General features: G+C 43.1%; 1 protein-coding gene across 2 annotated transcripts in view; it reads left to right on the plus strand.

Annotated features, from left to right (window-relative positions):
• Positions 1-227: 227 nt before the first annotated feature.
• PPM1L (protein phosphatase, Mg2+/Mn2+ dependent 1L) overlaps positions 228-12,894 on the plus strand; it is a 255,406-nt gene continuing 242,739 nt past the window's right edge. Inside the window, exon 1 of one of the 2 annotated variants that reach the window (XM_019731941.3) lies at positions 228-1,421. In XM_019731941.3, coding sequence (XP_019587500.1) covers positions 1,023-1,421 — 399 coding nt within the window. In that variant the 5' untranslated portion in view covers positions 228-1,022. Of the gene's footprint in view, positions 1,422-2,165; positions 2,188-12,894 lie in introns of those variants that run through there. The other variant, XM_088794430.1, reaches the window with a different exon arrangement.

The following is a 12,894-nucleotide window of genomic DNA, read 5'->3' on the forward strand; positions in this document are numbered from 1 at the left end:
ACTTTGTCCTGGGAGTGCGCACAGGAGGAGGAACGACCATCCACTGGAGCTAGGCAGCGGACGCGCCCCTTTCCTCCCCTTTGCCTCGCCTGCACCACCCGGGGCTGCAAGCGCGCCAGCGGCTGCCGAGCTGCCTCAGCCTTTGACAGCTCGACCTGAGCACCTCGCGGCCTGGAGTCTCGGCTCAAGGGGCGGGGCGGGGCGGGGCGGGGCGGGGCGAGCGCGCGCGGGGCGGGGCGGGGTGAGCGCGAGTCTGGAGGCTCGGAGGGAGCGCGCGAGCCGAGCCGAGACGAGCTGAACCGGGAGGTGCTAGGGAGAGGCAGGCAGAGCCCGGCCGGCTGCCTGCGGCTCGGCGCCGACTGTGCTGCGTCGCTGGGCTCCGCTTACCCCCACCCCTGCTCAAGCTCCCGCAAAACTTTATTCTCTTGGGCCCTTCCCCCTGGGTGTCTGAAGGAATCGGAACACTCGGCCGGCTGTGCGCTCCCCTGCAGCAGCGGCGACCGAAGGACCTGCATCCCTTGCCCGCCGGGCTGTCGCGCCCGGCGCCTCCTCACCTGCTGATCGCTCCTCGGAGCCGCGAGGGGACACCCGCGGAGAGGCCGCGTGGGCGCCAGCGCCCTCGAACTCTTCCCCTCACCGCCGCAGACCCACCCGGCAACTTTAACTAGATTCCTGTCGCCCAGCCGAGGCACCAGCTGCCGCTGCCGCTGCTGCTGCTTACCGCCGCCGTCTCGGCCGCCGCCGCCGCCGCCTCACAAAGGGGCGCAGGGAGCGGAGGCGGCGGGCACCGGCGCGGGTGCGCAGGGCGCGGGCCTCTAGGTCGCCGAGGCCCGGAGACAAAAGGGAAACTGCCTCTGTTCGCAGACTGCTCCACCGCCTCCTGCCCGGCTCCGCGAGCCTCCTCCCCCCAGCTCGGCTGCTGCTCTGCCTTCCTCTCTGCGCGCCGTCCCTGCAGTGCTCCGGGACCCCGCAAGCCTTCGGGGCGCGCGTCGCTGCTGGTGTTCGGGCTCCAGCGATAATAAATGATAGAGGATACAATGACTTTGCTGTCTCTGCTGGGTCGCATCATGCGCTACTTCTTGCTGAGACCCGAGACGCTCTTCCTGCTGTGCATCAGCTTGGCGCTGTGGAGTTACTTCTTCCACACGGACGAGGTGAAGACCATCGTCAAGTCCAGCCGGGACGCCGTGAAGATGGTGAAGGGCAAGGTCGCTGAGATCATGCAGAACGATCGGCTCGGGGGGCTCGACGTTCTGGAGGCCGAGTTTTCCAAGACGTGGGAGTTCAAGAGCCACAACGTGGCGGTGTATTCCATCCAGGGCCGGAGAGACCACATGGAGGACCGATTCCAAGTTCTTACGGACCTGCCCAACAAGACTCACCCGTCCATCTTCGGGATCTTCGACGGGCACGGGGGCGAGGTAGGAATTCTCCAGGGCTGTGTGTGTGTGTGTGTGTGTGTGGGGGGGGGTGTAAACAACAGGACCTTGTGTGCGCGCCGGGGTAGGACTGGGTGCGAGGGGCGTGGTGATGACCTGTGCCCGGCTGGACAAAGCCACGACTTCCAAGTTGCCATAAACAGTGCTGGATCCAGACCTCTTGGGACGGAGGGTCCGTTCTGTGGGAGACAGGGTCATCCATCGCTTATTTCGTGCCTCATAATTGATGAGGTTTCCCAAGGCCAGAACCCAGCAAACGACTGTGCTAGTTATGCCGGGAGAGTGAATAGTTTCTAAAGTGAACTTTGGCCCGGCGTCCCAGCGCCGGTTTTAGGGTTTGAGACCGAGCTAGGCACAAAGACGGAAGACACTACCTTTGATTCTCATTAAGGAAAAGAGACACAAAATGCAGCGCCGAGTCATTGAGGGCTTAGTGAGGATGAAGGAAGCTGCGACTCCTTCCCGTCCCCTTGGCCCCGAGGGGGAACCCGAGGGGCCGCCCCGCGCGTCTTCCCAACTCCACTAACTTTGCAAGCGCAGTCGTTCCAGTGGACAGCAGTGCCTCGCTGGCCGCCTGCTTTGAGCTGGACCGCGGCGCGGGGCCGGAGATGGCGCTGGCCTTTGCAGAGGGGGCGATGCCTGCAGAGCCGCGGTGCCCAGATCTCGCCCCTGCGCCCTGGTCGGCGTGCGGCGCAGACGTCTCCCGGCTTCTAAACTCCTTCATTTGAGGTTCTTGTGGGAGCAAGAGGTGAGATTAGAAGACCGGTTGCGGCACTCCGGTTGCGCACCGGTGCTCCGATTTCCTGGAGGTCCGGGCGAGGATTGGCTCTGGTCCTTGGGCATCCGCCTAGGCCAGGTGAGTGGCAAATGTGGCTCCAGCGCCGAGCTCCAAAGAGCACAAAGCCAGCAACTTCATCTCTCTCATTTTGGCGGGTTGCAGTTTCATTGCTGCATACTCCTCCCCCACCCCCCATACTTTCTTACTTATATTCCCCCTGCCCGCCTTCCCCCACAGCCCGGTGTTCCCCCCGCAACTTTTCCCCCAACTCTCTTCTTGGCCCTTCTGGTCTCTGGGTGGGGATGCCATTCTCTTTCAAGCTTTGCTTGCTTTTTGGCATTTGTTTGGGGTGAATGAATATTGAGAAAGCTTTACACTGGTTATCTGCATTCTGTCTTTTATACAAAGTCACTTCACCTACCACTTTGCTACTCTTCCTAAGACACTGTATCCACCTGCCTTGTAGAACCAACTTTGCCAGGAATGACACGCTTAGTTGGAAAATTTATTTGGTAGCACTGAAATCAGTTTTTGCTATTTTCCATTCACTCCAGCCCTTTCTCTGCTCTGTCTTTCAAAATGAAGTTTTCACTGGTTGTAAATTTGTAGCCTCTTGTGTTTTGTGGATTCCTTTCTCCTTGGTCACAGGGTAGGTGAAAGATGTGAAATTAATTAACGGAAGAGATGCTGTGTGCTTGGCTAAATATATACCTGAATTACAAGGTTGCCAACGTAAGGACTGATTTGTTTTCTTGGCTTGAGTCAGAATGTTTATATTTTCATCTTATGTTCCTAGATTGTTATAAGTCATTTAATAAAGCTGATATATTTTTATATTAAAGTTGTTGGCAGGTGATAATCTGCTCCTGGTGTTAGAAAGCACAGTTTTATTTCTAATTTAAACATCTGGATGTAATGTTAACGTTGTGAAACTTTGGCTTATGCTTGTCTGGGTGTGCTGTATTGGCACGTTTTAATTCTGCATGGGTATTTTAAATTTTCTTTGAAGTTGATACTGTAAAACCTGAAAGTTGCAGACCCAAATAGATTTCAGGTTGAAAAATTTCTAGTACTGTCTTCTGGTAAATATTCCATTCAGCAAAGAGACAGGATAAATACTTTTATTGAACTAGAAGCATTTTACATGTGTAGGGCTTTTCATTAAATTTTTAAACAATAGAGAAGATGATCATTGTTAGCGAAACTATGAAATGCTTTTCGTTGTGCCTTTCATTAAAAAGCCTGTTGTTAGCAAAATAATATTGTCTGTGCCCTTAAAAATAGAATCATTTTTCTGTCTGTTACCTCATAACGTATGTAGTTAGTTCATAATTTTGGCTTTGTTTTAGGGCAAAATAAGGAATTATAAGAAGGAGTTATTTAGCTGCTATTGAGAATGCTATAATAACATAATATTAGGTAATTTTTCACTTGTTTTTCTTTCATTCAAAGAAAATCCCACCACATCTAATTCTTGTCTTCTGTGTTGTTTAACTCCTTTAACATTCACCAGAGGAGGGTGCCAGTGTTTGCTTTTGGTAGAGATGATAGTTCTGTTTTTTCAGAAAAGAGGAAGCTTTTTAAAAGATTCTCTATTATTTATATATATGCTGTTTGTAGGATGCTACAGAAGATAAAGAGTTGACTTTTATTTCTAATAATTCAAACTCTGAAGGTAGTTTATTAAAAAAACCAGGGCCCATCTACAGTGGTAGTGCTTTTTAGATTCAGAAGGGACCTAAGCCACCTTGTGTATCCATTTTATCCCATTTTTTTACATGAGATGTTTACTGATAGCTGGAGAAGTTGTGGCCTTCTTAAGAATACATGGCTAGTTCAAGGCCTTCAGTTTGGTGGTCTTTCTATTAAATCACTGGATAAATTAGCTTGCGTATTTACCTAGATAGATAACACACTAGGAATGCAAAGGAGAATGAGACATGATTCCCATACTCAAAAAGTTTCAGTGTAGTGTGAGAGATGGACCTGCACGCTGAAAATTACAGTCATGGTGTGCTTAGGGTGATATGGAAACGCTGAGGAGGGGTATTTAAATCAGACTGGGAGGTGGGAGACCTGAGAAAGACCCCTGGAAGCTTTCATTTACTGCAAGGTTAAAGCATAGGCTTTGGCTTGAGATCTGACTCTGAATCTCTGTTCTCTCTGCCTTATGCTAACTGTGACCTTGGGCAAGTTGCTTAAGCAACTTTACGTGGGAGTTTTTAAACTGAAAAATAGGAATAACAGTAATAATAGTGCATGTAAGCTGCACCCTCATCAGCTGTATTATACCTGATCTAGAGAAACACTTAGAGAGAAGGATGTGGAAGAAGAAAGTTTAGAGGCCAAGAAGTCTGCAGTATTAGGGCAACAATATCTGAGAGAGATGCTACATGTGACGCTTTGATCACTAGAAAGGTATATGTTGAATCTGGGGAATTCGTTAGGTATCCCCAAACTCTCTACCTCTCTTTGTTCTAACTTCTGGTGAACTGATTATTAAATCAGGATTCCAGGTATCCTAGCGTAAGGAAAGCAGCATCCTGGCTTCAGGTACAAATTTTTTGATTAGTGAGAAGGAATACTCTCCGTGATTAAGTAATAAATTGGTTTCTAATTTTCACGTCAGCCTCTTAGGAGTTAGGTTAGCATGAGTTAATTCTCTTGAGTCTGTTCAACTGTATATTTTTGACAAAGTTGTCTTTGGACTTGTGCCAAGGACCAGATTCTGGATGGCTGTGACATGGACAGGATCTTAAAGAGCCTTGCCTCAGTGGTCCCACAGGCCAGCTTCCGCACTGATGCCCTCGGGCCCTGGGATATTCTAACCCCAATACTATGGGTAGACCTCTCTCTCTCTCTCTCTCTCAAGCTATGACAGTGATTGTTTTGCTGTACAACAAAAGATTAAAAAAAACAAAAAGGTTAAAAAAAATTCAGATTGTATCCACTGACGTGGAAAGATTATTTTAAAAATTGAAACATAATGTTTATGTAGGAAAATGTTGTTTTTTTTGGGTGGGCGCTTATGTGTAATTTTTATCCATAAGCAAAAGTGTTTTTTATTTCATTTTTTATATTATCTAGAAGAAATACCACCAATCCTTTGAAACAATTTTGTCAGTGTTCACGGCTGAAACCTATCTGGAAGAACAGATTGGTATGTGCTCCATATGCTTTTGGACATGACTGTATTAAAGGTCATACATTATTGTATCACACAATTGACATGGCTTGACCAGTGGTTGAGCTTAGAGTTCCACACTTCACATCAGAGAGCAGCTATACTTCAGATGCTTGTCAGGGGCTACAGTTTTGAGGCTCAGCAATTTTCAGAAGCTCAGAAGAGAAACTGCATGGATTGCCTGAAGGATCTATATGGTCAGGTCTTTAGATCAGTAAGTGGTTCTGTACTTTTCTTGAGTAATGCTTCTGTTCGAGGATGTTGTGAAACTACAGACGTATCCCTCAGAAAAAGGGACAGGAGAATCAAGTTTTGTTTATAATTTCAAAGATAAGTGGATGTATGAACCTTCTAAGTTAGTCTAGATAGAATAAAATCTGTTTCAGATAAATTTAGATCCTCAGGGGTTTGCGTATGTGGCCCAATCACCTTGCTCTCCATCATTTGCATGTATTGAGTTATGTGCTGTCATTTGTGACGGTTGTTATGCAGGATAGTCTTCCAAAGTTCTCTTGGCAAATTGACTGCAAGGATGTCATCGAGGACTTTGTTAGGTTATATATTCTCTTTATGAGGACCAAGAGCGTTCTCTTATGATAGCTTTTTGTTTTTATCTTAAGGATGCTGAATCATGTAACTGATTCAATCATCCTGTGTTGGCTGCTGGAAGTGTTAGAAATCAAACCTCTGACCTACCTCTAACAAATGTGCATAATTTTACAGAACACATTAATTGGGCACATGGACTTCACTTCTAGGACAGCTTATCTATCCTACATGTAGTGTTGCTTTGTCCCTTTTCTCTCGTTCTCCTCTTACATATGTCATTTTATCTTGCCGTGGTATATGTATTTGTGTAAGTTTCATTGGATCCTTTCTGAAATAAGATATAGTTCTGAGCAGATAAATTATGAACGGCACATGGATGATCTGCTTTTCAGACATTACAGCTGCTCTTAGTAAATGTTGGGCTCCCATATTACTGACGTACAAGAGGCCTGTGGGTTTAGTGTGGACAAATACCTATGGTTTAAGAGAAAACTCACATTATTTTGGTTTAAAATGGCATATTAACATTTCTGACAAAAAAGGAGGAACACTTTTCCCTTAATAAGTCCCCCTATCCTGTGTTTAGGAACCTTTTTGTAGATGAATGTAGGATTCTGGCTTTTGACCTTGGTGCATCTTCTTAACAGATTTTTTCAGAAATTCAGTTAAATTAAACCAACGTTTTCTGTATAGGGAATGGGAATCCCCTCCCATTCCCCACAGGTGGAAAACAGTGTCATGCTCTCTCTGACACCCAAAGACGAATCAGTGCATTCTCTGCTCGCAGGGAGCATTCCATCTACTGGGAGAGATGAGCTTTTTAAAAATACAGCAGAGCTACCAGAAGCAGTTGGACCACCTACAGGAAGTTGATGGTCTGACTAAGGGAGCTTGGGGAACCTTGGATAATATTGAAGAGGAACTGACATTTGAATATATCCTAGCATTTCAGTAGACAGAGATTGGGTGGAGGGAGGATGAAAAGATGACATTACAGGTGGAAGAAAAGTGGAAAACGGCACAGAGGAAGTAAAATGCAGATACAGTTGGAAGAAAGGCTGGCAGCCCCCTTTGTTTAGAGGTGACTTTCCCCAGCTGTTGTCATTCTAGAAACCCACTCATTGTTTTTTCTGTATGTGAGTACCCTTTGTGTTTTTATATACTTAATATTGCTTTTTAGATTGACTTTTTTTTTTAAAAAAAAAGTTAAGTATATTTATTTTAAAAAGGAACTTTATTTCACTGCTATGGAAAATGCGTACAGTGAATTCTGGGCCTCCAACTTACTAGAAGTTGTGTCCGTCTGCATGGAGGAGAGTGATTCTTAAAACCTTCCTCTCCTAGTCTCTGGTTGCCTCTAGAATCCCTCGGTCTCCCTCCCCTTGCTTTTTATGAGCAAAAACGGGGCTTTTAAAATGTTCTTGTTGGCCATAACTTGAAGCGAGGCAGGTCGCATGCTCCCTTTGCAGGTGGAAGATACCTGTGGTAATGCCACTCCTTGAGGAAGTCTGGTTGGGGATGGCTTCCCACTGTGCCTCACGTGACAGTGTGACACACCTCCACAGGGAACCCAGAGTTGTGGGCACTTCATAATGTTCTAACAGAAACCCCATCCCCACTTCTGATGCCGGTAAATGAGAAGATGTTGTAGGAATAAACCCGAGTCCTTTCTAGCTTAATTTAAAAAGTAAATAATTCACACATTTTGATATTTGAGCCATTGCTGGTCACAAATTGTGCCATACTTACAATGACAAGATACAGCAGTGTGCTGGGACCCACAGGCGAGGAGCCTTGGCCTGGAGTTTCCCAAACAGCCAGGTGAGGAGCGAGAGATGCTTCTGGAGCGTTGTGAGCCCTGACGTTGGAAGCCACACTGGGAGCCTGGGCCGTGTGCCGTGGGCAGTGGAGGATAACTGTGTTTTTGAGCATAAGATCCATGCTTCAGTAATCCCGTTCCTCTGATCTACATGGAGGATTGGTGTGAATGAACAAGATAGAAACGGGGAGAGGTCAATTGGGAGCCTGGGCCAAAGCAGTGAAGATGAAACCCGAGGGTATGGGCCACGGCTGAAAGAGAGGAAAGGATGAATCGGAGACCCTCTGAAGTGGTAAGACCGCTGCCAGGCTTCCCAGGGTGGCAGCAGCAACCTGAACCAAAGCAGGTGAATGGAAAAGCAAATTTGGACAAGAGTGAGTTTGGCTATGCATGTGTTTCCTTTCTCCTTCATATTTAGACATTTCCTGGGATTCATAAAATGTTTGTTGACCCTTTGGTTCCCCAATTTGTAAAGTATTATTTCTGTCATACTTTATCTAAATGGACACATTTTAAAACAATACAAATATACATTGTATGTAATGTTTGATTTATCCAAGTGGAAAGGCATTTATTACTATTTTACTTTGTTACCAGGAGTAATTTAGGGATTGTTACAAGGTATAGCGTTTCCAAGACTGAAAAACAGCACAGTGTCTTCATTTCTCATAAATGATTTCCCTGACACTGATTTTAAAATAAAAAATATATATATATCATTCAGTTTCAGATCTAAGTGGTCCCTGGGCTCTGTCCAGTTTAAAGAGAGGCACATAATTTATTAGAGACTCAGTTTGAGTTTTCATATTTGAAGCATTTGTTTTATTCCTCATTTCTATTTTGATCTTTAACCACTTCAGTAATATATTTTTCTGGTTTAACTTTATTACCATTTTAATAATTCTATTTAATGAATATTAAATATGCAGCAAATTAAAATATTTAAAAATAAATTAATTTTAAAATTATAAAAGTAATATGACTACTTGATAGATAATATAGAAAAGAAAAAACAAAACACTCCAAATCTCATTATCCTGTCACATCTTCTATTACGATTTTGGGGTATTACTTGCTCATCTCTTTTTACATGCATTTTAAGTAATTTTATATCATTATAATGAAGTGCATATGGTTTTAAATCTTGGCTTTTTCACTTTGTATAATCCTATAAACACATAGTCACTTTGTTGCATAATTCTTTATTGTATTTCTAATGTGTTTTTAGTGGTGGAGTAATAGTTTACTGAATGGATATTTGATAAGTTACTTGATTGCTTTCTTTGGTATACATTTCTGTTCCTCTAACTTTTCACCATTGTAAATAACATTGTAATGAGTATTTTTGTGCTTCTATTGTAATTTGGATTATTTCTCTAGGGTGGATTTCCAGAAGCAGGATTTCTCGATCAGACAAGAAATAAAGAAACCACCATTATTGATCATGATAATAATGATAATAATGGCTGACATTTATTGAATATGAATAATATGCCAGACAGTGTTCAAAACACTTTATATATATTATCAAATTTTAGTTATCACAACAGGTTTTGAGGTGATCCTATAGTATCTCCATTTTATATATGTAGAAATTAAGGCAGTAAGAGGTTAAGTAGTTTATCCAAGGTCTGTCATGGCTCATAGGTGGTGAAACTAGGATTTGAAACCAGGATCCAGACCTGGAGGTGTCCGTCTGCAAAGCCTGTGCTGTCTGTTTCTGCTTGAAGCTCTACAAACCTCATAATTTGGTCAATGACGTATGGAGAGCACTGGTGAACACAGCCTGGTCTTCTCATGTTGCTCGGTAGGACTTGGGTTGTATCCCTGTGACACGTGGTGCTGTTCTGGAAAACTGTGCTGGAAACCTTGGTAGGAAGATATTTTAATTACCTAAGAAAGTCCTGCAGTTAACAAAAAAAAATTGGGGTCAGAAGGCAGAGCAGGTGGTGACTCACATTCAAACCCCTTCTTTGCTGGCAGACTTTCTACTGCACTACAGAGAATCTCTAACATTTTTGCCTGTTGGATCATGAAAGGCTTGCATAGAAGTTGCAGTGGCACTAACATAACCATTCATAATAAACAATAATGATTTATGTTTTATTTTACTTTAAAGTACCAGGAGCTTGACTTTAGGATAAGTATGTAGGGGTGCATATGTGTTTGCGTAATTTCTTTTTATACCGAAGCACTGTTTTTCCTTTTTTTGGATTACCAAATACTGTTTTAATACTAAAATGATTGATATTTTTAAATAGCAACACATTATTTTCTCGTTTGTTTATAATACTGGAGTTGGTATGTTTAGTTGAGTAGATGCTAATCTTGTGTTTCCATTCCAGAAGACTACTTAATATATTATTCTCTTAAGTCAAGCCCAAGCTTTGGTGATGGCTAGTTATACTCTGTTTTCAATATAAATATTCAAAAGCAAAGTTTAAATAAACAAAGGAAGCCATCATTTAAAAATACTTAATAGCACTATACTACCATTTATAGCTTTCTTATATAGTTTTACGCCCTTCCTTGACAAATACGGAGCATTTTAAGTAAACATTCATGTAGAGAAAAATCATGCATACTGATAAATTGATATCCTTTCAATAAAGTTGAAGTCTGTGCTATGAAAAACTGTGCTTAAAAAGTGAAGACATAATACTGTACATCTAAGAAACAAATCTGTAGATTTTGATTACTTGATCTCTCTGGAGAATTTCCCCCCTTTCTTTGTTTAGTGAGAATAGGTCGCAACATAATGGAGCCTTAGCTGCCTCCAACTTTTCTAGAGTGAGGGAGGCCTTTGGTAGTTCAGTCTGGTAAGAATGAGACTTACTTTCCTCCATTCCTGGAAGACCAGGGAGTTCCTGTCTGCTCTGGGCACAGGGTTCCTGAGGTTAGTTTGAGGCCACTGCGTGTAACGGTGCAGGATGTGCGTTGTACGATACCAGAGAGAGACACCACGTTCACGTGTGTGCGGGAGAACGGCTCCCCAAGCCGGGTCTTGAAAGGGCGCCTTTCTCTAATTGTGCTCAAGTGAAAGGTTCCATAGCAATAGACTTTATTTCTGAGACACATTCCTTACCGTGCCATCGATCGCTGTTGCCCTCCTTGTTCTGCTCCGTGTGAGCCGCTGACAGATAATCTATGTGTCCTGGTTGCGACACCACAGACCGGTTATCCACTGCGCACCATGTCAGCCAACCTCACGACGTCCCTGGAGAAGTGAACACTTATTTGCATTTGCTTTTCCACGTTAACATTCCAGGTTTTGAACATTATAAATGTGAGTTGGGATTTAATGCCCTGTAGTAATAAATCTTAAATATATCAAATTGTATTTTTAATAAGATAGTCTATATTCGGCACTGCTCTTGGACGGTAAAGTTTTTAATTTAAAACCACTTAAAATTCATTCTCTTAGTTATAGAATTGCCATAGGGCAGAAACTGTTTTATTCTGATAAATATATACTATTTTTAAAAAATCTAGTGAGTGCTTTCATTTCTCTTTTTAATCAAATAAATTAACTTACAGTTAGATTAGTCACTGTACATTTTCTGGCCAAATAAGTCTCTTACTGACACAGTCAGGATTTTATGGAAACTGAGCTATAGTAGGATTTTTGGTCATACTGTTTACATTTTTCCACCCTCGAATAATTGGATGAGTTTGCTATAACAACTGGTTTGTGACAAATATGACTGTCCCAGAGTGTGGGATTAAGAAGTTTTTTACTTCTCTTTTAACACTTAGATGTTTTTCTAAATTTCTGTTTAGAAAGAAGATTAATTTTCTCTTTATGTAGGCCCGGCAGGGATCTTGAATTGTCATATAATCCAAATATAGTGCCTAATGGGTCACAGCTACATGAATAATCTATTTTTAAAGACTTTCATCGAGGAGATTCCACATTGTCCTTGGAGAATTTTTTTCTCTATAATCATTTCTTTCAGGAAATTCATCTTTATATGTGAACTAGGTCCCTTTGGTTTAAAGCTTATTTCTCTTAATCTGGCCTCAGCAGACATACTCTATCTAGGATTAGGTTGTTGCCAGTTGTAAATCAGGAGGATTACGGTAATCAAAAATCTCCTCCCTACACTCTTCATATTACATAAGTACATCAAATTTATGGGCGATGCACTCGTCTCAAAACAAGGAGATTCAAGGCAATTTCTACCAAAGAGAGAATAGTTTTCAGATGATGAATGATAGCTCCTCTTTGTAAAGAGCTATTTTTGGCAATAAAGGAAATGTCTTCTTCCAGAATTGGTGGAGTAAATTCTAGCTGGACACTTAGGTGGTGCATTAATTGGAAGTGTTTGGTTGCAAGGAACAGAAAACTCACATGGAAGCAGCTTCCACACTAGTGACATTTATTATCTCACATAAAGGCCCTAGAAGTGGGTGTTTCCAAGGCCGGTACATCTGGCAGCTTGATGACCTCAAGTCTTTATGGAACTACATGCAAAGACACGAGAAAGAAACTGTCCTTAAAGCCTGAGGAAAACCTTCCTAGAAACTATCCCTCACATCTTCCAGGCCAGAATTGTGTCCGTGCCTAAATCAGTGAGTTGGCCGTGAAAATACTCTCACCAACATAGTTCACCCTGGGTGTGGGGAGGAGCTCAGCCTCCCCTGGAATTCATGACAGTCTAGGAAGGTGAACAAAACTAGAGTTTTGTTAGCTCGGAAGAAAGGGAAGTGGGAATGGTTGTTGGATGAGCCACACAGGTGGGAATGGGGCTCAGACACAGTGGCCCGGAACATTTCTTGTCTGCACGTTCGCAACCATATTGGACAGTGTTGCTATAAAAGCATATAACACTGACATGGGGAAAAGTTAGCTTTAGAAGACTTTAAAAAAGGGTGAACCATCTTATTTTTGGGTTGGCTTAGGGATGACTACCTGGGAGCTGAGATTTAAATTTGGTATTTTAGGGTGCCATCAAGTCTTAAGAAACCATTAGCAGATACTTTTCTAACTCAGGTTTTCTCTTTGTTCTTTGTAAACTAGCAACATGGAGGGGCCTGAGTGCTTGGAAAACGACAAGGTGATTTCCTTTTCTCTAATATACGACAGTGTTCAGTACAGTTAATGCTACTGATGAATGTGAACGTA

This window comes from Rhinolophus sinicus, chromosome 17 (genome assembly GCF_057876585.1).
Source record: "Rhinolophus sinicus isolate RSI-liver-muscle chromosome 17, RSI-T2T, whole genome shotgun sequence".
In the NCBI taxonomy this organism is placed as follows: domain Eukaryota; kingdom Metazoa; phylum Chordata; class Mammalia; order Chiroptera; family Rhinolophidae; genus Rhinolophus; species Rhinolophus sinicus.